Source organism: Phasianus colchicus, chromosome 6 (assembly GCF_987193195.1).
Source record: "Phasianus colchicus chromosome 6, bPhaCol1.hap1.1, whole genome shotgun sequence".
NCBI lineage: Eukaryota > Metazoa > Chordata > Aves > Galliformes > Phasianidae > Phasianus > Phasianus colchicus.
The window spans coordinates 37,542,894-37,569,126 of NC_143441.1; the positions used below are offsets into that span (position 1 = coordinate 37,542,894).

General features: G+C 41.2%; 1 protein-coding gene across 12 annotated transcripts in view; it reads right to left on the reverse strand.

Annotated features, from left to right (window-relative positions):
* Positions 1–26,233, reverse strand: part of ABI1 (abl interactor 1) — a 78,257-nt gene that overhangs the window by 20,996 nt on the left and 31,028 nt on the right. For all 12 annotated transcript variants that reach the window (XM_031614525.2, XM_031614530.2, XM_031614526.2 and 9 more), the window contains exon 3: positions 6,865–7,041. In XM_031614525.2, coding sequence (XP_031470385.1) covers positions 6,865–7,041 — 177 coding nt within the window. The remainder of the gene's footprint in view (positions 1–6,864; positions 7,042–26,233) is intronic.

The window sequence follows — 26,233 nt, forward strand, 5'->3', positions numbered from 1 at the left end:
CTTAAAAGGGGGAGGGGATGGGGAAAACAGCAGGAAACCAAAGGGAAAAGCAGGTATATGTTTAGCATAGGTTCAAGCATTTCAAGCATCTCTCTAACTGCTGCCAGGCCAGATGGCAGAGCATGCCCACCAGGACTGAGTGACTCATCAGCAGTTGAAGGCTGGAGTCAGGAAGGAAGGAAACGTAGGGCATGAGGAAAAGGCAGTGGTGCACAAGGTTCACAGCTTGAAGAGGGAAGCCTGTACGAAGGAGAATCTGTAAATGAAGAGATAGGAGGTGCAAAAGGTTTCAGAAAAGCTAAGTGAAACAAAGAGCAGCACTGAGCTCTTGGCATGTACTGAAAACTCCTGCAGAAGCTGTAATAAACACGACTCTCTGCTCCTGTTAGTTGTGTTACTGTACACATGGGAGACAGCCTCCAGTATTCTAGACATGTCAGAACAACACCACAGTGCATAGATTTGCTGGAGACATTTTTGATGTCAAAGTACAGAACCATACAGATTAGGATGCTCCCAGAATAAAACAGCATGCTAAGCAGCACTACTGGTTGGGGTTTCTCGCAAGCATCACAGCAGAGAGGTGTTTTAAAGATGAGAACAGAGTCTTGCTTTTCTTGGGAAAACATGCAAAATGCATGGATACAGTCTGAAGGGCTGACAGAATTAAGAGACAGAAACCATAGTTTCAGGTTCAAGAAATAGGAGCCAACTCCCTGCACTTCCAAGGATGACAGCTAGTGCAGTGTTAGACACATAGGGCTTTACCAAGAGACAACAGGTTGACCACGGACTGACAGCCAGCACTGGGCTGGAAAGAAGTAATGTACTTCAAGCAATGGACAAAAGCAGGTGTTTACAAGTCATACGAGGCATTTATCACAGCCAAAAATGGCTACTTCTGTAACTGATGGAGGGACTTCAGAGCACTCAGACTGAGTTTTGAAGTTTGGACTGCATGTTTGGACAGAGCAAACAGTATTTTGGGACAGCTAAGCAACGATTTTAAGTTACAGGCTTCCTTGCTTAAGGCAGTAGTTTCAGCAATTCCAGCCTGCTCAGTTCTGGCCATTTAAACAGCAGAAAAATAAGTTCAGACAGAGACAGCATTGCAGGACTCTGCTGTATGTGAACAAAAGGACAAGGCTATGAATGGCAGAAGATTTATAGCTGGCATGGATGAGTGGTGTCTGAGACAATCAGAAGTATCTACTGGTAGCCAAAGGACATCCAGGTTTCTGAAGGACTCTGCTCCTGGCCTTAGGAGGCAGCCATTGGAAGAACATTTAATAATTTCCATGCCAAGCAACAAGTCATGGGTGAATATTAGTCACAATTCATGGAACCAGAAAGCTATTACTTGAGTTAAAAAATGTGTATGGAAAGGTAGGGCTATTGACACCATGCAAAACTCATTTACGTGAGCACATCTATCTAAAATCATGGAAATACCAAAATCCAGTTCTACGCAGCAGTGAAATTCTCCCCACACTGAAGTCCAGGCAGCTTTTCCCATTCATTTCAGCCATGAACTCCTCAATTTAGGTTGTAGCAACTTTAAATCTCTGTGCAGGTTGGCAGTACTTCCCCTGCTGTATGTGGTTAATATTTCTCCAAATTGTGAAATTAAAGAGTCAATTTCACTCTGTATTCTGCCATCACTGAAAGCAGTCCTTAAAGACTATCAATTTTAACTGCTGTCCAATGGAAACACAGGTTTTAAAACTGCTGTCAGCCTAATCTGCATTAATAGAAAGTGAATGGCAAACTCAGAACTGTAATATGTGCATTCTGTAAAAGCAATAACCATCCTTAGATCTGTCATTACCTTTGACCAGTAATCAGTCATTAACCGCAAAAGAAAAGCACAATTGCTCTTGATGACTCTCTAGCCAACCTCCCTTTCTGCTTAAAAAAGGTTTTCCTGGTATTAGTCAGGGGAGAATTATCTGAGACGACCATAGGAGCTAAGCAGCTGGCCCTAATGCCTTCTGAAGTGCTACTGTGTATCTGCAGCCAGGCAATCTAATAGCCCCATAGGCATCCTCACTGTTGCACAGGGATTGCCTCCTGTCTTGTCAGCGGAGCAGGTCTGGATTTGGAGTATGGCAAGGTGACACAATGGGAGCAGGAAGAGCAGCAGGAAGAGCATTTATACATGAATGGATGGGATACGTGAGGAAAGAATGCAGTAAGAACCAGTCTGGGACACAGTGTGCATAGAGAAATGAAGACAGGGACTTAGGGAGAAGGGCATCTGCAATCAGAGCTGTTTTTCAGAAGACACCCTGTATGTGGGTGTCAGACACTGAGGGAAACACGCTTCTGCCACCAGCTCTGTGCTGTTTTTAAAGAAATCATTACTGTGTCTCATTTTCCTCACTGGAACAGTTCAGAAGGCTTATTTGATCTTGTTATAGTCTGTTATATGACAGCTATGTGGCAAGAACTTAGGGTCCAAATCAATATTTCTTACAAAACAGAACATGTATAGGTAAGGTTTCTGCAACAAAATTTTATCTTTAACTGTAACATCTCCTGGTATTATTTCCAACTCAGTAATTACATTGCTTTCTTATAACAGTAACCAGACGTAGCTTGTCACTATTGCTTTGCTTCTCTTATTTCCTTCTTCTTCTTCTTCTTCTTTTTTTTTTTTTTTAAGTTTCCAAAGTCATTTAACTTTAAAATGTTTTTACATGGTAAACTGCTGTTAAGATACAGAAACTGTGGATGATGGGCAGATTTAATATCATTCCCTCAGCACTTATCAATAGCTTTGGTCAGAGGAAGATGCATCAGATTTCTGTTCTGAAACACTTCAATCTTTCAGTAAATAGTAAATATTACTAACTGAAAAGTTAGTAATATTTAATAGCTACAATAAAATAAGGCTAACAACAAAAAAATCAAATTAGAAAATAAATAGATCACAAAATGCTGAGTTTTCTTTGCAGCCAGAAAGTCTTCAAACCTATGTTATACCTGATGACATCACACACACTTCTAACTTCCAGTAGTAAGTGCCCTGTGAAAAGCACTTGCCATCAACACTCACAAACAGGCATGAGAGCTGGCAGCAGCAAGGGTTGTTTTTTCTCCCCAGAAAAACTTCTCTACCCTACAGCAATATTCACTGTTTGGCCATGACCCTCAAGTGATGCTGCCACATTAATGAAATTATGTCCTTTGAAGCAAGAGCGTTCAACAGAAGCTAATGCAGGAACAAAGGCAAAGGCCCAGGTTCAGGATCCCTGGCTCACTTTATTTTTATTACAGTGAATTATTTAAAAGTTAATACTCAAGTGGCCAGCACATCAAGTTGTATCCTAAAGGGATAGCAGGCATGTCTAGGTAGCCTTCCACCCTCACACCAGCTCCTCATCTGCATTTTCATCTTGCACAGAAAGCAGTAAGCACACAGATGCCAAATGACTGGAGCAAAAGCATGGCAAGGGTGAGAGCAGAGTGCTTGCTGCAAGCACACTTCTGGCCCCATCCCTGCTTTAAAGGACTCCTTCCAACCTTTATTTTCCTAATTAACACTTCTTAGTGCTTAGATCCCATTTGACTTGTGGTCTTGAAAGCTTCTTAGAGCTGTGGTCCAGTGAAATACTTGTACTTTAAAACAAGGAAATTCAAAACTTTTCTCCAAACAGTTGAAAAGTAATCAATCTTCAGACATAGTTTGAGACAGTTTTAGAACTGTTTGTTGCAGACTGCAAACTTGTTCTAATTACAACTAGTAGACATTTAAATTTCACATGTATTCAACACCATCTCCTTCACCACAAGGCATCATTTCAATTTCCTACTTTGCTGCAATTCCATCTGCCATCTATTAAAAAAAAAATGATTGCAACAAATTCTAAGGCTAACTGCAGGGCTTTCAAGGCATCTTCCAAGCTTCCTCCTCCTCCTCCCCCTCTTAAACTGGGGATGGTCTGTATGAGTAATTGTATTTGACCTATTTATTTGCTGGCACATTACTTCTGCCCTCCCCACCCCTTTGACAAAAGAAGGGGAAAAGAAGGAAGGAAATGTTAAAGTAACCTCTGCCTAATAATTCAAACCACGCTCTCTACACAGGAAGGTGGGCTCTCACTTCACAACCGTTACTCTTATTTACCAAGAATGACTTCAGCTATGTTACCCTATCCCCAGAGGGTGACAACTGAGCAACTACTTAGAAGACTGGCAAAAATGATGGTCTGTGTGTTTCCTGAGGCCATCTACACGAAGTGTTTGTCTAGTAAGGGAAAGTCCTCCCCATTTTGACTCACGCTAGACCTGACTTCATAGGCATATATTAAAAAAAAAAAAAAAAAAAGGCAGCTTTCCTCCTTATGGACATTTCATCCATACGGGGCCCTTCAAAAGGAAGGGTAAGGAGGGGAACGGCCACTTAACCTCTTTAACAGGGAGTTAAAGAGTTAATGCCCCACTTCCATGGACCACCGATTTTCCAAATCCCTGGCTCTCAGAAGAGAAGAACTACATACCCCAGAGGACTTTGTGGTCAGAGGAGAAGATAAAGCTGTCAAGTTATGGGACGCTCTTGCTTCCTGCCTGGCACTGTGCAGCTGTGCTCTCCAGCTGTTTTGCCTTCAATTCGGAGTAAGGCCTTTGGTTTTGGACACACTCTCTCTCATTTTATTTGATTTATTAGCCTCAATTCCATTTATGTATTGTACAGTGTGTTATCTTGTGTTGTGATATCATATTTAGTAAATTAACTTTCCTCCTCAGATCATTGCTGTTGTTCTGTTTTTAGGCCCTGCACCCATCTCCCTACCCTTCCCCTTTTCCCCTTTTCTCCTTTTCCATGCTGGTGGGCCTGTGAGCCTGCTGTTCCCCTGTCACGGACACAGATAGATCTAGAGATAACTCTGTGGCAGCTGTGATCTGCATCACACTCCAGGACATCCAGTAAAATGCTGGCTAAACACATGTAGTAATTACATCATTTCTTGTCTCAGCCCAACATTCTCAACAATGCATCCACTGAAGGTCAACACTGATGAAGGTGTCAAAAGTATGACAGATGTCTTCAACTATCTTCCTGAGGCTGAGCCAGCAGCTTATTTCACTTGTGTAAAAAGACTACATACTAACCAGCAATATCACCTTTCTACTTACTGTTTTATGCTTTCCACAGTCATAAAACAGACTTAGGCATATTGCTCAAAGAAACGATAGCCAGATGTAATTTGTAGCTGACTTAATAATGTTGCTAATTTGGTTATTACTGGATGCTATTTTACCTCGGAACAGATGCAGTTTGTTATACTAGATTAAACCACTAACAGTTAAAAAAAAAATCTTTATTAAGAAGAACTGTCTAAAAGCAGGTAGATGGCATCTCTTTTTCACTCCTTCAATCAAAAGGGTTACAATTGTAAAGATGCTAGTACTCTTAAGAGCATGACTGTACTGGAAAATGCAACTGCTACAGCTAACAACTTCAGCATTTAGAGACTCAGCAACTAGTTTCGGGTCTTTGCAAAGATAGTGTAGCAAAGCACTAGCTTCAAGGACTAACAATAATTATTCTGCTTTTAAAAATGCCTTCTGCAGCATCTGACCCCTGGAGCACTTAAATGCAGAAACCAATATCTTGACATTGCATTTGTCAATTCCTGCATTCTGTATTCATAGAGCTCTCTCCTTGTATGCCTGCAGAAAAATCAACAGTTTCTCTGCCCCCAGTGTTTCCATTTTGCAGCAATTCAGGGCTAATCTTTCAGATTTCCACATAGGACAGGCTCCATCCAGCCTGTCTCAAATAATAAGTATAAAGCAACCCTAAAAGTTACAAGATTAGTACAAGTTTAGATACAGGTTTGATTGCCAGAAAGTGTAAAAAAAAATAAATCAGGTAGCTAAAAGCCACTACATTAATTCATATCTTGGAGCAGTCATGGTATAGATCTGCATTCCAGCTTGTGTTGGAATTAGACTTCTCTGAGCATTCACAGAGTTACTACAATGCCACTTCAGCACTCTTTTGTGTTAATTCTGAAATATCTGTTCCTTGGGAACTCAGCCAAAGGCCTCATGAAGGGCTGCTAGAGCAGCCTCTGACCAGAGGACATCAGGCTGTAGAGGATACACAGATTGTGAATAAAAGCTTTTTAATACTATTCAAGAGAAGTACTGTAAACAGAATACACCTGAAGGCCTGCTCTGGGGTGTATACAAAGTTATTATCTGCTATAAAAAGATAGCCAGGGAAAAAGGGCGTTAAATTCATTTTACCCATAACCACTTCAACAGAAGCGGACAGTAATTTACAAAGGCTTTTTATTCAGAAAGAGGGAAAACAGGCTGCCCAAAAGCACAAATGAGAAGGAGATGTTAAGTCCCACTGGGACTTCAATGCCAACTAGCTAATCTGCTCCTACCAGCCCCTGTCTGCCATTCCACCCCCTCCAAAAAAAAAAAACAAAAACAAAAAACAATTAGCCTGTTTCCCTGCAACAGATGACTTAATTTTTCTTAAAAGTTAAGGAAGTAAAGGGAGTGACAGAAAAGTTAATCAGGCAAGAAAGTAGTCGAAATTTTAGAATTTAGTCATGGCTGTTCGGACAAGTCACTAGGCTAAGATCATAAGCAATTACTTCCAGGCCCTGACTACCAGTGCTAGTTACAAAGTTATGGCAAACATTGCTTAAATAAATTACCAATAATAATAAAAATCTTTATAAAACAACTAATCCTGATATTGAAACGTTTGTATGTGGGAGCATGTCTAACCCACAATACTCCCTAACATAAATGAGTGCAACATTTTAAGGTCATTCTGCCTAACCTCATCTCCTGGTCTGTACTACCTGGAGTTCTCATGTGTTCAGGTGTTCTTACCTTTACGCCATGGCCAACATCATCCAGCACCGTGTAGTCTATAGGTTTTCGAATATACCTTACAGGACGCTCCATGTTCGCTGGCGCTATAATTTTGTGAGTTCTTGATGTGTTCTTATTGGTCGTCAAAATGCCTATCTCTCTGCGAGCAACCTTTTCTTTATGGATGTCCACAGTCTAGATTAAAAACAAGAAAGGATGGGTTTCTTTAGGCATTTGTTATTTTCTTTTCAGAGCTATCTATCTACATGTTTAGGCCACACTACTAGACAAAGATTTTGAACTGAAACAATGCTGCTGGAAGGATGCCAGCTCATTGACAAAATGAGTTTAATCAACATGAACATTGCTTGAAAATTACACTTTAATGAAATAACCAATATTAATAATAAAATTACAATTATACATTATTGCCTTGATGCTCTAAAGACACTATGCAGATACAGCATGTGCAGATTAACCCTCAATATTCTTATGACTGACAACAGTGATAAATGATTCCAGCTTGCCAGCTGGGAACCCAGGGCAGGCAAGCTCAGCAGTCTGCCCATAGCCCCAGAGGGCACAAGGCTTGGGAAGCTGGGAGGCAATCTTTTTCAGCAGTCATTGGTGCATGTCACAGTCTGCAATGGAACTGCCAGGCACAGCATGGAGGGTAGTTTCACTCAGTCTACGGCACCTTCAGAACCTTAAAGATGCTCTTAAGGGAATACAGAAGCCACTTTCATGTCCAGCTCCATCATTTTATTAGGAAATACCTGAAGAGGAATGGAAGGTCAGCCCTGCAGTTTGTGTAGGATCAAACTGAGCTTCACATAACATACATGTGCTTCCAGTGTGCAAGAGAGCCACTGATTAAACCCTATCCAAGGGAGAACACACATAGATCAAGCACCAGGCAGCCACAGTAAATCCCACCTCTAGAAAGCCTATTTCAAATGCAGGGATTTAATTTCCTGGTTTAAGTAGTTACTGGCACCTCCGGATATCATTGCAGAGTATAGTATCTGACAAAAGCCACCACTCGTAGTCACTTTGAATAAAATATATTGAATCACTACTAAGGAAAATAATGCTTAGTGTGTAAGCATCAATTTCTCATGGAGAAACAGTGTCAAAGCTGAGGAAGAAGGAAAAACTCCTCACCCATCAGTAGGTTTGGGTACATCTCCAGAAACAGCAAAAGTTGAAGTGGATATTAAGTGCAAGTTATCTTCAGTGAAACAGAATCAAAGATGAAGCATTAAATTAGATTGTATCTGACTCTACATGAGGCAGGATGAAAAAGAAAAAGGTAAGCATCAAGAAAATAACCATTTCCAATCTCCAGGAAAGACAGAACTCAGTGTTTAGAGTTTACTATGAAATTCCTCCACTTGATGAAATTATTTTTCCTATATCTAGTGTACATGCTCGTAGAATCTTTAATTTTTTTAGGAACAGAAAGAAATAAAATCCTCCTGAACAGCTTCACTACATGGCATTGCAGATTGCAAGTGGGAACACAAGTGGATATTGAGCAAGCTTGTTTTCACAGCTAAAAGCTAAATGACAGATAGCTTGCAACATTACAGAAGGGTCTTTTACTTCCAAAAGTGAGGAATCTTAATAGAAATAAGAATTACAATTTTTTTCCAGCGCAAAATAAGATATTAAATGCGTGTGGTTGCATTAGCTTATTTGGAATAAATTCATTACATATCCCAACAAAGTTGTGGAGCAAGCTTCATTGTTCTAAATACTCAGGCACTGAAAAATACCTGTTGGGGGCAAAAAAAGCACTTTTCCAAGTGAGACAATCCCAGACACCACACACTTGCCATTACATCAGTATCAAATATCAGCCACTGCACCACATTTGTTCTGGCAGCCAATTTCACAGAAGACAGAGCAAAGACTTCAGAACAAGACTACCTGTATTTCTTCAGCTCCAGCAATTATTTGTTCTTTTCCTTTCAAAGACTGAGATGTATGTTTAAGTTCTGTCCTTCAGCAGGCTTTCAGCAAGATCAACAACTATTATTTGAGTATTCTGCTGTATGTTCTTAGATCATCTCTTCCAATTTCTCTGTGTGACAGAAATCCTTTCAATAAGCCACTAAAATGCAAGATTTCAAACTATCTTGCAGAACTCAAAGGTGCAACTCCTCACATTTTTAATACATGACAACAGCATAGGTAAAAACAACATCAAAAACAAAAAAACACTGCCACTTCAGCCAACCAAACAGCATAGGATACTAAGGAGGATGGCAATTTAAGGCACATAGTAAAATATTTCAAAAGAGGATATTTTAAAATACTCTTATGCACATGGAAATACATAATTCTGCTTCACTCTTATGAGCAGAATCTGCTGCTACTAATAAATTAATCCTTTGCACACCATGGACGAAAACACATCTTTAATACTAAGAATTCTCTTAATGTTGATGGCAAAGGAAAAAAAAAACATAAGCCCTTCACCATACAAAAAGATTCATCTTTTCCTGGCAGGTGGTCCATAAGACCGACTTTTCCTCCCTGCAACGAACAATGAAAATTCCATCAATTACTGATGGAATTACTGAGCAGAGGATAAGAGATTCCAGGAACAGATGCTGTACCACACATGCTTTTGAAAATGACTGAAGTAGTTCTACAGCAAATTCTTGTTTATGGAAAAAAGTCCTCAGAACAGGAAAAGAGCAAGTATTAATTATATCAGACAGCTTATCCAAAATTAAACAGAGCAGAGATTTGTAAAGTCTTTCCACAGATTTCAGACCAAGCAAAGACGACACTATCTGTATTTTAGTTCAGGGCCAGAAATTGATGGTATACATGTATGCTGTGAATGGCATGCAGGCGTGCCTGTGCAAGACGCTCATTTGCTCTTCAAAGCAAATGCAACTGCAACCCTTCATTACCACATATGGTGCACTGGAAACACAAGGCAGTGTTTTGGCCTGTGCAAAGCATATGCTTGAGGAGGACAATCTGCTGCCCATCAGCTACTAAGCAACATTTCGCTTCCTCAGCAGAAATGACCTTTAATGGATCGATAAAGATTGCTTGTTAACTGCTAGTTGCTTCTGTACATAAGGTGGCAGAGAACTGGAACAATTTGCCTAAAGAGGTTGTGGACTCTCCTTCTATGGAGATATTCAAGAGCCATCTGGACACCTACCTGTGCAATCTATTGTAGGATACCTGCTTTAGTAGGGCAGTTGGACTCTATTCCAACTCTATTTCTTGAGGTCCATTCCAATCCCTGCAATTCTGTGATTCTGTGATTTCAACATTGGTATCTGTATCTATTTGCTTGATGTCGATGTGAAATGTTATTGTTTAGTCACTGATACACTAACAGTAGCAAGCAGTTTGTGATGTGATGCACAAAACTTACTTCTAAACCTCAAAGATGGAGAGATGCAAACCATAGCAAGCAGGCCTGGGTTAAGGCAGAGTAACATGCGCTAGGAAACAGTCAGACCAGCTTCAAGTCCATGTGGCCTGTGCTGCAATAAAGGTGGCAAAATGTTAAGGTTTGGGGAATAGAGACAGGATTGTCAGTCCTGAACAACACAATCCAGTTGGAAGATGCCCAGCACTGTACTAATTTGGAGGAGACAGTCCTTCTAGAAGTACATGTTTTCTTTGGGAAGCAAATTTAAGCTAAATCATTAAACAAATGCCTTTGTCCTTGTAACAAGGTGCAAGGGAACATGCCAGCTAATTCCAGAAGCAAAACTGAGCTTGAAGGTTGAAGAAACTGTTAATGATTAGCTGCCTCTGCTATTTGTCAGCTCCAAATCATATGAAAGAAACAGCAGACCAACAGGATGTGGTGTTAAACTTTAACTGTTTGCCTTCTCAGAAGCAGCCCCAAGGCCAAGTGCAGTGCAGCAACAATGCAGCAAGTTCTTTTCTGTGCTGAAGACAGCACTACCAATGCTCTAAAAAAATCCTAAAACGATGCCATTTTTAATGATAACTTTTCAGATTATTCCATACGACAGCTTTAATAATGCTTAAACTATTATTACATCATAAATGTCCTCCAAACTAATGCACTATGCTGCAAAGATGTACAAATTGGTCATTTTTCAGTTTGGCTCCAGGTTCTTTCAGACAAGAACAGACATAGGCTCCAACTCCACAGGCCACCTGTAGCTGCTACTTCAGAGAACACAAGGAGAAAAGGAAGGCACAACTGCTTGTTACTAGCAGCAGTCTTCTGTAGTTTTGACATTGCTTCCCTTTTTTGCCTTTTCAGTTTGTGGTTTAATCTACTAACACTTCATTTGCAATGAAGGGAAGCTTGGGTTAGAGAACAAATCAGCATTATACACATATATAAATGGCAACAACACAGACTGGAATTACTTTATATGACGAAAAGTGCAAACATAAGGGAGCAGCCGCTCCCACATCCCTTGCCGCTTCCCAAACCCATCTTCCCAGCACATTTGGTGAAACCACAACCCTCCTGGCTGCTTCATGCACAATGCTGGTGCCATGCTTCAGGCTTGCACAGATGACTTGCAGGAATGCAGTGACACCCTTACTAAAGCCAGTACCAGTAAATGGCAAATGAACACAGAAAGGGATTTCATTCATATTACACCTGAGAGCAGTGAAATTCCCCAAAGAAATCCCCAAAAGCAATACCAAAGATTGTATTGCTGGCAATATAAGGAAAAAAATGCCATAAGATTTAGGGGGAAGGGGGGGTGGAATAAAATAAAAGGATTTCTAGTCAAAGACAAGCCAATAGAAACACTGGATTTGATGTATCAAGTCAGTCCAGCAATCCATTAAATCTGCTTTCAGCAAAAGTTCTGTTTGATGTGACAAAATACTGGGTAGAGGCACAAGTTTCAGTCTCAGCCTGCTCAGTCATGCATGCTCAGTCAAACCATGCAATATGTGGGACAGTGAGCTGTGCAGAGAAAGGAGCTTGATTTCCTGCTTGAGTCCAAGCTTTCTTGCTTATCTTTGAATTTGGAAAGTAAAATCTGTTTTGCTTTCTTAAAACTACCTGCAGCTTCCAAGTTAGTTGCCTATAACAGTAAAATACATTGATAATTAAAATCTACAGATTAACAAAAATCAAAATAAACATTAACACATTCTACTAAAGATCCACTTTCTCTTAGGGCTCACCCAGATCATAATAGTGTCAACCAAAGAAACTTAAAAAACATTGAGGTGCTTTCTACATTCCCTAAATGAAGGGGGAGGAAAAAAAAATCTTACTCTTCTTAATTTTGCTTCTAGATCCAATTTCAACATTATCCCTTATTGTCATTCTCCAAAACAGCAGATTTCATTGTCTTGCTACATATATATATATATAATTTATACAAGCTCCCCTGAAATTAAAGAATTTGATGGGACTAAGATGATTAACTTGCTCTGCTTTAAAAATAAACTATGCTACTGCTACTTCCATAAAGAAACTGTATTTAATTAGACTTTGATATGAACAAGTTACAATTAATCAAATAACAGTGCTGAAGTGATCCTGGACAACGCATATGGTACAGGCTACCTGCAAGGAGGTCCGTCTGACCTACAAAAAAGACAAAATCCCCAGCCTTAATAAGCTCAGCCAGACAGCTGACTTCAGACAGAGCACCATCTTATGCTATTACTTTGTGAAGGAAATTCGAAAGAAAATCCACTGTATTCGCCAGAAGGAAATGTGAACTTATTTACACAAGAGAAGTTCTACAAAAAAGATCAATTATGAGTTCAAGACACATCATGCATGAAACAGCACAAATAGATTTTGGGGGATTTTAAAGATATTGCATACATACATTGTTACACAATGTAACAAAGTCTCAAGAACTCATGACCGCAGTGCAAGATGCTTCAGTGTTTGATTTCTGTTGCTTGTACTGTCTGATTCCTAAAAATGTGTTCAAGAACCTCAAGAATTAACCTAGAGAAATTTACAAAAATGTATGTTGCTTAAGAATGAAACAAAAGTTACAGACTGGAAGGAGCAGTCCTTGAGAGCAGCCCTGTGGAGAAGGACCTGGGGGTCTTGGTAGACGAAAAACTTAACATGAGCCAGCAGTGTGCCCTTGTGGCTCGGAAGGCAAATGGGATCCTGGGCTCCATCAGAAGAGGGGTGGCCAGCAGGGACAGAGAGGTGATTGTTCCCCTCTACTCTGCTCTTGTGAGGCCCCATCTGGAATACTGCGTCCAGGTCTGGAGCCCCCAGTACAAGAAAGACAGGGAGCTGTTGGAGAGGGTCCAGAGGAGGGCCACAAAGATAATCAGGGGACTGGAGCACCTCCCCTATGAGGACAGGCTGAGGGAGCTGGGCTTGTTCAGCCTGGAGAAAAGAAGGCTGCGGGGTGACCTCATTGCAGCCTTTCAGTACCTAAAGGGAGCCTACAAAGAGGAGGGGAATCAACTCTTTGAAAGGGTGAGTGACAGCAGGACAAGGGGAAATGGTTTTAAGCTGAGGGAAGGGAGATATAGGTTGGATGTCAGGGGGAAATTCTTTACGGAGAGAGTGGTGAGGTACTGGAACAGGCTGCCCAGGGAGGTTGTGGATGCCCCGTCCCTGGAGGTGTTCAAAGCCAGATTGGATGGGGCCCTGGGCAGTCTGGTCTAGCATTAGGTGGAATGGTGGTGGCCCTGCATGTGGCAGGGGGGTTGGAGATTCATGATCCTTGAGGTCCCTTCCAACCCTGGCAATTCTGTGATTCTGTGATTCTGTGAAAGAAAATATGAACTCTGAAGAAATTTGGCTGTTGCTTTCCTCTTCTCCCTATACACACAGTTAAAAGAATCTACTAAGTAGAACTAAGGAGTTCCACACATTTGCTATCATTTCTAGAGATGAAAGGAATGTAGTTAGCTTCCTTATAAAAGATGAAGATGCTGGGTATCTCATGCATGCAAACGTGATGTGTCTGTCAATAAACAAGGAAGCTTACAGGCTGCATTGACAAAGAGGAATGTTCTCACCTAGCTGCTCCATGTGAGTCCCAGGGCTAAGCAAGTCTGGTCTCCATAGGAGATATACAGATCAGAACACACAATACAGCTGGTGCTGCTCACGTTTGCTGTTAGGCACAAACATTTATCCTGCAGGGATCTTCTCCCTGGTTTGAGTCTCTACTGGCATTGGGAATTACAACAGTCAATTCCGTTTGACTAGAAATACTTCAAACACTTCACCTATGTCTGTATCAATTCAGTTACAGAACTAAAATGAGCTGCTTCTGGGAAGATTGGCTCAAAAGCTTGGTAAATTCTTAGAACCTCATTCCTCCCCCTGAATTTTCTTTTATCAGTGATGTTTTGAGTGAACAATAATCCTTAACACCTCAGAATATCCTGCCATGTCTTCTGAGGGTACACCATGCAAGACAGGTCTTCTGTTATCTCCAAAGCACTTAGACACCCGCCTTGTATGTGGTGCTGGCAATGTAGGAGGCAACTAGAATAGACTTGTGAGTCACAGTTCTAGAGCTGCAAATCCAACAATGTGTTCTTATAGGTTTATAGATAGATGTTTCTCACACATTCCCTTCAGCACACAGACAAGTTACGATAGCAGGACAGGCTCCCCAAGCAGCTTCATCTCCCCAAGACCTAGGAAATCCAGGCCTCCTAAGGTAAAAGGGTAAAGGATCTGGATAAGCCACATCTCATGTAATCTGATATACCACCTTCCTTTTCCTGCAGGCAGGGTTCACAGTCAAGAGATATTGCAGATTAACAGCACAGTGAACTAAGGTCAGCAACACGTATACAGCAACTTGCAGTCTATATAAGATGTTTATGGCCACCTGAAGGGAAGAAGCACTAGACAGGACAAAGGAAGAACACTGAAATAAATAGCAAGTATGATTTCCAGACTTAATACATGCACAAATGCTTACAATTTTTATGTACATATATGTATACACACAAATAATATACACAGTGCACAAAAGCACACTGCCACTAATGCCTTTTACTAATATCACCCACTGTTGGAGGGAGAAGGATATCAAAAAGTGATGGTGTGATGGCTATGTTTATTTTGTGCAGTTTATCAATGAACTGCACTTATGTCTGAAAGCAGACTGTTTTTCAGTTTACCCTATGAAGCTGGCCCTTGACTTTAGAATTTAAATCTTTTTCTTTATACACAGTAGATTTTCTCAGATTCTCCTAGCAACAGCCATCAGCATAAAGAACAGATTTACAGCAAAAGAACTAAAATGTCAGAAAGGTTTGAAAACATTTTGGGCTGCAGGACAGTGGAGAAGTATACCAGAGGCATCCCATTAATTCAGCACATTTTGCTCTTTATATGGTTTTAGAATTCAGAAGCACAGAATATTAAACAATAATACAGACCATCGCACCTCTTGCTCCAAATACTCCCTGCATCAATGATAAATTTCTTAAGCTCGAAGTCCTGTGCTAGGCAAACTTAACAGAAAATTGATTTCTGACCAACAGACTATGTGCTTGCAAGTGTTAAAACACTGATATATCTTAAAATAAAAAGGAAAAAAAAAAAGGAGGGGAAGGGGGGTGCTGATACACTAATGAATCTCCTTAAAATCAAGAAGCTGAAAACAAGAGCTAGAGAAACAGGCTTAAAGCTTGCTGGTCAAAAACAAATAGCCTCACCTTTAGCCCCCCTGCTGTTACAATGTTACAAAACTTCATTTTGGAAGAAAGGTTTCCAGAATAGGGTTCACTGAGAACTGGACTTAAAGACCCTGATTTCCAAAATGCAGTCTGTGAAGTTGCACCTATACAGCAACTTTAAACATGGAAGAGAAGAGAGTTCTGTTCGGCAAAAGAATTATTTATACAGATTCTTCTCAAAGTTTCCTATTGGAAAATCTAGTCACATACTTTGCTGGAGAAACTGAGCAGAAAAGGGACAGAGAGCAAGGACATGTTGGAGGGGCTGGGCAGATGAGTGACATTTTAGGACAAGAATCAGAGCAAGGAAACCAGCCTGGTTGTCCAAGAGCTGGACTCGAGCTCAAACCTGACATTTCTTTATGGTGCCAATTGGAAACGGGAAGACTGCTATGGAGGGCTCACACTCATGGCTCTTGCAAGACCAGAGAAAAGAAGCTCCATATATTATCCTCTAACAGCTACCAAACAGCATGCTTGCACATGGTGCTAAGAAAACAACATGGGGCAGCAAGTTGTGTATGGGAGATGCCACCTCACAGAACTGAGTTCTATGAATGAGAAGCATCTACAAAGAGACACAAGGGAACCTCTACACATCTTTACTTCCCCAGGTGAGAGGAAGAGGATGTCATCACTGAGCATAAGGAGGGGAGATTTGCAGAGCATATCTGGGAACAAGGAGAGAGATGCGGGAAGGAAGACTGTCAGATGGCAACGTCTTGAAGAGGAAAACATTTTAGCAGCTTTATATAGACCTTTGTTATGGAAAGAAAATGGTTAAGGCAACAGTCCTCCCTCCTCCCCTGCTGCACTGGTAAAATGCCAGCAGCACTTTGTTGAAGTTCACAGAAGTATGGGGAAATGGAACGTCAAACATCTGGAGTATGGCGGTCAGGCAGCGCTGCAGAACCAGCTGGCCCCAAGCACAGGAGGCGGCTGTCTGCTGGGATGTTACCCGAGCAAAGGGAAGAGGTGGGATGGGTCTGCGGCTGGGAGCAAGAGCCTGGGGAACAGCAGATGGAAGCTCTATTCCTGGCTCTGCCAGACTTCCTGTGCTGCTCCAAGCAAGCCGTCTGGCAGCTCAGGCCAGCTTCAGGGCTGCCGCCTGCACTGCACCAAGAGTGGGCACAGACATGGGGCTTCGCTGGGCATGGGTAGGGGCAATGTTGCACAGCTGCCACTGTGAGCACAGTGAAACACAGCAACAAAGATATCAAAGGTGTCTGTCAAACAGCTTCCATCAAGGTTTAAATTGCTAGTGTAACTGCCTAAGTGAGCTATAGATCATACTTCCAATGCACTGTCAAACCAAAGTTGATTTTAACCATTTGAGGATACCAAATGTATACACACGGGAAGGACAGCTGTATTCTGAAATGCATCAAGCACAGCATTGCTAGACAGTCAATGGAAGCAACTGTCCCGCTCTAAAACACACTGCATGCAGCTTTGGGCACCACAGTATGAAAAGAACATAAAATTATTAGAAAGTGTTCAAGGAAAGGCTTACAAAGATGGAGAAGGGTCTGGAGGCCAAGATGTATGAGGAGCAGCTGAGATGCCTGGCTGATGATTTCGTGGGTGAGGGGCCTGGCTGTGCTCAGCCCAGAGCAGAGGAGCTGAGGGGAGGCCTGATGGTGGCTGCAGCTCCTCACAGGGAGCGGAGGACAGCGCTGAGCTCTGCTCTGTGTGACAGTGACAGGGCCCGAGGGAACGGCATGGAGCTGTGTCAGGGGAGGGCAGCTGGGGTCAGGGAATGGTTCTGCACCAGAGGGCGCTGGGCATGGAACGGGCTGCACAGGGCTGTGGGCACGGCCCCGAGTGCTGGAGTTCAAGGAGCATCTGGGCACTGCTCTCAGACATAGTCTAATTTGAAACCAGGATTGGACTCAACAAAATCTTTGTGTCCTTTCCTATTCAGGATATTCTGTGATTCTACTTTTTTGGCCCTTTACATTTAACTGAATGATCAACTCCCTCTTCAAGAACCTGGGTATAACAGGTAGAAAAAATTCACCAGTTACATACATCCTACGTGTCCTATGGGAGGACACAAATAAAGGGAAAGAGGGAGATGATTTTGCAGCGCCTTCTACCTGGCTTTTCATCACCGAAAGTCAGAAGTAGGGAAGACAGCAGTAGCTTGCATGCTGTCATTTACTCCCTGTTCTAACAAAAGCCGCCATCAATCTAGAACAGGTTTCCCAGGGTCTGCTGGGGATTCAGCTGGGGCTGAGCACACATCACTTCACAAGTGATGCATGACAGGAAGCACCCACCCAGCCCCACCAGATCAAAACCACTGATTGTGACGAACGAACAACTTCTAGCTATCCAGTGGAGTTTCACGCTCTATGACAAACAAATACGAGACATGGTTTAGTAGCTTAGTGGATAGCAATGGTGATAGGAGGATGGTTGGACTGGATGATCCTGTAGGTCCTTTCCAACCTTATGATTCTATGATACCTGTGAAGGTTAATGCCGTCTTCTGCTATGCTTGGCCTCCCTTCACCAAGATGAGATTCTAATAAGGGAACTATGAAGGTACATCCATTCATAGCTCACTGGAGGAGGAGAGATGGTCTACGAAGTGAGCTGAGCTGACATTTTAATGGTTAACACCAGTTGCATTGCTAATACAAGTTTCCAGGGAAAAACTACATAAATCGAACCAATGACTTATTAATTACATATGAAAACAAGCCAAAAATGCAAAAAAAAATCTGCTGATTAAAAGTGCTTTTTAAAATAGAAGACACTTCAAAAGAGAAGTGTTTCAAGTGTGCAATCCTACTGATTGATTTTGACAGAACAACAGTTGAGATGCTCAGTCATAGTATGTTAGCTTTGTATTCAGTCTTAAAAAGCACAAAAAGCAGATAAATGCCTTTGATTATGCAAGGTCAAAATCCCAACAGTATGCACAAGTGTATTTCAGTACCTGAAACTAGATTTCTGTCATTTTGAATTGCATTTTTATTGGGTAGTATTCAAGATATGCATGCATGAGTAGGCTCATTTAAAAAAACAAACAAAAAAAAACAAAACACAAAACATAAGAAAAATATGCATATGCAAGCTCCCATACAAGAATTTCAGCATTTTGAAGTGGCTGAATGAGTCTCATTTTTCCTTAGTGGAAGCAATACACTTATCTAGAATTAAACAAAACATACAAATCTAAATATGTTCTCAAGTGAAGAAAAGCACAAGGACAGAAAGGGAAAACTAAAAAGCTTCTTTGGTAGTTTGGAGTCACTAAAGAACCACCATGGGAGTTGAACAAAATTGTATGTCAAATGAAAAGCATTTTGTGTGCCAAAAAAAGCAACATTACAGGAGATGAACATGTGCCATTGCAAAGTGCACTGCAGGTGGCTGAAAAGGAAACCATCTAAAAAAAGCCTATAAAAAATAAACTCAACAGAACGAGTTTGAACTTTCTGAATGTTTGTCAGAGGAAAGGAACTGATACAGTCGGGGTGACAAGCCAGAACGTTCATGTCTAAAGACAAAAAGCCAGCCCCCCATGTTTATTTGTAACCTGAGGTTTCAAGATTTAAGGGAAAAAAACTTTGAAAAAGTGACTTAACACAGCCTCAGTTTAATGACTGTGTTTTAGTTCATCGCCTTTAATAGCCAAAAGATTCTCCAAATACAAAGGTATGTTATGTAGTTAGGAGAGGGCATTTACTGTGCATCTCAAAACAATCTTTACATTAAAGAATAACAAATTTCCCACATAAAAGCCACCTTTCTCTCCCCGTGCCCAGAATCCAGAAGTGAATTCAGAGCTTGTCAGGTGTCTAAGATAGACCTGGGACAGACCATTTCCTTAAGCCATTAAATAGAGGCAATGTAAGTGGAAATGACAATGAGCATCCTTTAGCAACCTGCAGGCATAGTTTTGATTACAAATGATCCAAGGAACAATACTATCTCTAAATCTCTTTGATTTTACTCCACTTGGTGGCAATAATACAATTTCATGGGAAACCTGCTAGTTTTTAGGTACATCAGCATTGCACCAAGAGGAACTCATCAGTATTAATTAAATGGTCACCAGCCGGCTGCAATATCTTCACCATAAACACAGTTTACCACATATGATTTTTTTCTTCTTTCTTCAACCTTTGTGTGCTTATGAGAAGACTGCTGTGTATTTTTCAAGATTTTGTATGAAACAAGCAACTTTACTCCAGAACTGTGAGATGACTCTAGTTCTACCCTGCATATAGCAACGCAGTTTGAAACTAGATTATCATTACGGTCCTTTTCAACCCAGGCCATCCTGTGATTCTATGACCCTCTGATGGGAAGATAACCAGCAATGGCTATCTCTCATGCCCAGTACTGGTGAGTACTATAATAAGACAAGACAGCTGAAACAGCCCTTGCCCACCACAAATTTCACTTTAAAGTTCTCAGTATACTTATTTTACATAGCAGTTAACTTCCTGCCTTCTACCTTCTATCAGCTTACTGCAACAAAAAGTGTGTCGGTGCCACTAACACCCTAACTGGATCTGATAAGCTCTTCACTTTTTTGTTCTAATGTGGTTTTGAAACAAGAGTTCAACTTTCTAACCAAGTCTTCCCTTTCTCAAACCCCTTCAGTAAACAGCCCCGTCCCCTGGAGGTATAACAGAAGGCAAGCCATCTGCTCGGGAATATCCTGAACATCACCCAACTCAAACTTCATCTGGACAGGCTTGAAAAGCAGGCTGATACGAACATAATAAGATTCAATAAGGCCAAGTGTTGCACTTGGGTCAGGGCAATCCGAGATATGTACAGAGACTGGGAGAAGACCTAATTGAGAGCAGTCCTGCAGAGAGGTAATTGGGGTTCTGGTGGACAAGCTTGTCATGAGCCAGCATGATGCACTTGCAACTTGGATGGCCAACTGTATCCTGGGTGCATCAAATGTGGGGTGGCAGTAGGGCAAGGGAAGTGATTATCTGCCTCTTCTCTGCCCTTGTGAGGCCCCTTCTGGAGTACTGTGTCCAGGCCTGGGCCCCATCACAAGAAAGATGTGGAACTGTTGGACTAGGTTCAGAAGAGAGATACAAAGACAACCAGAGGGCTGGAGCACCTCTCATACAGGGACAGACTGAGGAGAGCTGGGTTTGTTTAGCAATGAAGAGAAAGCTCCTGGAGACCTTAATGTGGCCTTCCAGTACATAAAAGGGGACTTATTAACAGGAGAAAGACCTACTTTTTACATGGGCAGATAGGGATAGGACAAGGAGGAATGGCTTCAAACTAAAGGAGGGTAGATTCAGGTTAGGAATTAGGAGGAAATTTCTTACTCAAGAGGGTGGTGAGGCCCTCTTGAGTAAGACACAGGCTGCCAAGAGAAGCTGTGGATGCCCCATCCCTAGAGGCATTCAAGGCTGGGTTGGATGGGGCCCTGGGCAGCTTGATCTAGCAGGCTGCAACCCTGCCCACAGCAGGGAAGTGAAACTGTATAATCATTAAGGACTCTTTCATTCCAAACCATTCTATGGTTCTATTAAACTTCTTCTGACATCCCACTCTTCATAACGTATTAAGACATTCTAGAAAAAGAGAATTAACAAAACTCCCCTCACATGTATTATAAAACAGCAGTAACAATTTTGGACTGAGTCATACAGGCTTCTTGTAATTTGGGATATATTAAGTAAAAGCAGAAGACAGACAACCAAGTCACACGCGCATATGACATTTAACAGTTTGAAAGGGGGGGTAGGGCAGAGATGGAATTACTAAGGCTGCTGCACTTCTCCATCGCCTTTTTAATTTACAAGCAACAAGAAGAGGAAATTATATGCTGTTGCTATGGAGTTACAGGCAGTTTCTGTAGGTGGATTCCCTTCAGTCTCCTAACTCTTGGCCACCACTGATACGAAACACCACTGTTATAATGCTGTGAACATCCACAGCGTTCACACACAGTGTTCACTGCATACTGAGTGATAACCTTCTCCAGGCAAAATGTCTCTAAAGATACAGCACTGTGGCAGATCCCAGCCTAAGAGGAACCCACACCACCACCTTTCCCCTTCTCTGGGACCACCTCTCATATGCTTTCAGCTTGCTATCATGGCACAGATTTTTCATGCACATAGACAAAAGCTAAAACCAGGCAGTGGTTGAAGACAAGATGTGAGCAGGCACAGAGGACATCAGTGCTGGGGCCCCCTACTGAATGTGCTATCCCAGCACCATTACATTGTACTTATTAGTCAAACCAATCAGAAATTCTCAACAACTGGGCAGGCAATTAGACATTCCACTGTGTGGTCACTGGCATAGAGATTTAACTTGACTGCAGACACTTGAGAAGAAGAAAAATAGCTTTGGAAGTGACATATTGAACACAGTCTGCAGAAGAAAGGCAGTGTGTAGTTTTCATGACCTTGTCTCCAGGATAACTGACCCCATGCTGGGGTGAGGGAAAGGGACAGAGACAACAAAAACCCTGTCTGGCAGAAGAAAATAGCAGGAAAAAAAAAATCAGATGGGATATATCATGAGTGTCACCTTAGGCAAGACACTATACAGATGCTGACCAGGAGGGGACTGTTAAAAGCCAGCTGAGGAAGGAATGCTGGTGATCTGTAAAGGTATTCCCATTGCTGTGGTGGGTTATAAGCCAGTATAACCAGCACTTTAAAAGAAAGCCTCCCAGCAATGAGCACTCATGCATGCCTGGCCTTTGACCTGGGCAATAGCATATGGCTCAGCACACACACAAAAGAGATGCTGAACTGCTGCAACTACATAGCAAAGCAGCTGGGAACACCATGCTGCTACACTTACCTGAACTGGGAGGGATGCAATGGTGAGAGTGAAATGTTTGTCTGCGAGATAAAGGAGCACATCAGGATGTAATTTAATAGATCACAGAAAGACAGCTGTGCAAACTTCTGTAGCCTCTCCCCTCCCCATTGTTTCAGTAAATCCTAATTTTCTTGAGGTCAATGTACTCTTTGGATTTAAGTTATGTATATCTACCCAGCATTACAGCCTGTGTTTATTCCCAGAAGGATATAGATAGTGTAAACAACAGCTATGCATTTGTTTTTAAGAAGAAAAACAGGCAAATGGGTAGGAGGGGAACAGTAATCAGAAAGAATTTAAATCTTTACTCAAATCTGTAGATAGTTCACATTCAGTTTTTCCAGGATGTTTTAAGTAATTATTTGCAGAACCTCTGCTTCCTAAACATGCATTTGGGAAAATTCACACCATATTTTTTACTCTACTAATTACATAATGCTTTTGACTAATACAGAACCAGGTGACCAGTCACTACCTAATAACAGACAGTCAGCAGCATTCTCTCAATTTTACTTCAGGAAAACATTTTTTTAAAGGCTGTTATTCGTGTGAAATGTTTTCTCCTGTACTTTGCAGAAAGAATAAATGTTAGGTACATTTATTCCAAATAATTCAGACAGTGCTAGAAGGCACCTCCAAAGGACTCCTACACTGGCTGAAGAACTACACTTTTAATGCAGCCCAGAGAAATACACTTCCATTAAAATGTTGAGAGATAACATCAGTTCTTTGAAAAGAAGATGAAAGTAACTTGGAGCTCTGGTTTCACCAAGCTCCTCTTGCTTCCAAGTCTGGATGTCTAAAAGCAAGAAACAAGCAAAATGGGATTGAAGCTTGATATCTTCTCTGTCAGCCATGATGCTTGCTACACAGGAATACTTAAAGCAGGAAAATGCAAAATGCCAGGTGATTTAAGCTGAGTTTTTCTCAGAGAGAGCTTCCAGGAACCAACTTCCATTTCCTGAAGACTTGTTATTTGTTAGTGTGCCACAGGTTGTACTGAGGAAAGGAAAGAAACATTAACAAAAAGACCATGAACCAGAAGATTCTACCACCTTTTTAAATATCCAGATGCCTGAGTAGCTCCGAACTTATTACAATGGGGATGCTTCAAAACTAATAAATGAAGGATAAGCATGTCTGTGCTCAGTTGTCTTAAAGCAAAGCACTGATGGACATGTCTACAGGTCACATGGATGGATGTCATTCATGTACTGCAGAAACAGATACAGTGAATTACATCAATTTAGAAGCAGACGAAGACACTGATACAAAAGTGAGTAGAGCATCCTCAGTGTGGAGAGAAAAACAGAATCACAAGGTTGCAAAGGACCTACAAGATCATCTAGTCCAACTGTCCACCCATTATCGTTGCTATCACAAGCTACTAAAACATACCTCATAGCTCCTCATCCAGACAAATAAATAATAGAAAAACAAAGGATGGTTTGTCTCTCATCAGGTTAAAGGTTGATAAAGCTGTCAGTGACACTGTTGTCTCCACATGCAATTTAGGATATAGGAAGAAACTATATTCAAACATAGTGGTATAGCCAAGATTATGTAGTTAAAAAAGTCTAATTTGTTTCAGGCTGTTTGACTGCACTTTACCTTAATGGCCTGTAATTACGTCCAGAAATTTGCCATCTTCATATGACTTACAGGCTGCACCTCCCAAAGAGAGATTGTCCTCATCTACTTCAGTGACTCACTCATCAGCACTATGTTAGTCACAGTGCCCTGAGTTATAGCACTGGAGTAATGCAACATGGCTACCAGACATTTGCCCTCAAATGCCATTTTTTACCTGCCAAGATACACATGCAAGTCAACAGCACAACTTCAGTTGTTCTTAGTTTTTCTTTTCATTCAGCATCGAGGTTTAGATAGCAATTTTTTAAATGAAGAGGACTTAACAATTTACTCACTCACAAGCTGGCATGTTATAGATTTAGTATACACTACCCATCAGCTCTTAGCAAAAACACAAACATTGCTCAAAAACTTCAGCAACACCTTTCTTAGCCTAATTTAGGACACAAGTTTTGCCTACAGAACAACTCATCTCATTTAGTACTGCAATACATCCAGCCACTGCTGCATTTTGCCCAATACTTATCTTAACAACACATGCAAGGAAATCCTGTAAATGGACAATGAAGGATCAGCTTCTCAAAGATGACGTTTATCCTCTACCCAGTCAGATAAAGGTTGATTTGTGGCTTCAAGGCTTATCCTACATTCTTATCCAGCCTAGTTTTGAACTTTGTTCAACTTGAAGGAAAAAAAAAAAAAAACTAAGATGCAGAGAATTTCCTTTCAGTCACTATTCAACACTTCATTGTTCTTATATTTTCAAAAGATGGCTCAGTTGACCTTTTGTGAAGCACTAACATGTTTTGTAATTTTTGTAATTGTAAAATCAAGATCCCTCTAAGGATCCCAGTAAGGTCCCTATCCTGTTTTCACATTGTGCAGAGATCTCACAGCTTTTACTCACACCCTTGTTACTCCTTTTTGTGCCACATACACGAATTCCAGATAGCATGACAAGATCAAATCTACAATTGGTTGACAAAACATTATTCCCCATGGCAAGCAAAGAACAGAGAAGCGAGTTGGAGAAACCACAAGCTGTACTTCAGACTCCTCCACTGGGTTGTGCTGTACATACCTGTAAGTAAAAGCCATCCCAAGACAACATGCAAGGGGAAGAAACAAATGCTTTTAGGCACAAACAGGTAAAGCTACAGAACCACTATACTTTCATAAAATAATTTATTCAGGAAAATGCCGTTCTTGTTTAGTTTTTTGTTTGTTTCTCAAAGAGGAAACAATATATAAGTTCTGTGATCCCATGGTTCTGTACTATATACATTTTACTGCCCATACAATCTAATTCATCACTGTTCTTAATGTAACAGTTTGCTGGAACCAGAAACAAAGATTAGACGGGAAAATGACAGCTTCAGCAATTTATTTTTCAAGCCTGACAAAGATGCAGACATACTTTTACGGTGGCTTTGGTTCAACACACACAGCCAGCATTACAAGTGAAAATGGCTGAAAAGGGAAATCATCACATCCACTAGTTGTCTCTGTATTAGTGCAAAACGTATTACTACTTTTCTCAAAAAAAAAAAAAAGAAAACAACCCACAACAAAATCCTAGTACTTACAGCACAGAATTTAGCCAAACAAACCCAGAATTTATTCCCCTGCTCATGCCCCTTTCTGCCATGGCATTGGCAGCAGATCAGTTAAGAATCCAAGCTCTCCAGTGGAATAAGTAGTTCTGAAAACAACAACAACATTCATGGAAACCTATTTACATGTAGCTGTTTTGCTATAAAACATATGAATACATACAGCTTCTCACACACTTCTTTTCCTGCACATGAAAGGAACACTTTGCACTCAGCATGGCTCAGCCATGCACAAGCTTATTCTGTCCCCGTGGTGCTGGGAAAGGGACACACACTTGGGCACAGCAGCCACATGACAAGTGTTTGCTAAGGTGAACAGTTTGACAAAATTCCACACTTCTTACATCTTTTTTTCAAACTTATGACATAACACTATAACTGTCCCAGCTTTAAAACAGCAGCCAATTTGTCATTCACACACCTCCCATGAACTAAACTGCAAAGGTTTACTGGACATGCACAACTGACACAGGAATGGCTCCCTAGAGGCTGCTATGAAACAACAAAAATCAAACCAGAAGCTCTATAAAGGGTGTCAGAGTGTTACCACCAGCTTATAAAATACTCATGTAAAATGCTACCTAGCTTTCTTTTTGCAGATCAACATTAACTAAGCAGTTTCATATGCCCCAAATAAAACCAGCCAGCAGAAAGCACTCAGCAATTCCTACCTG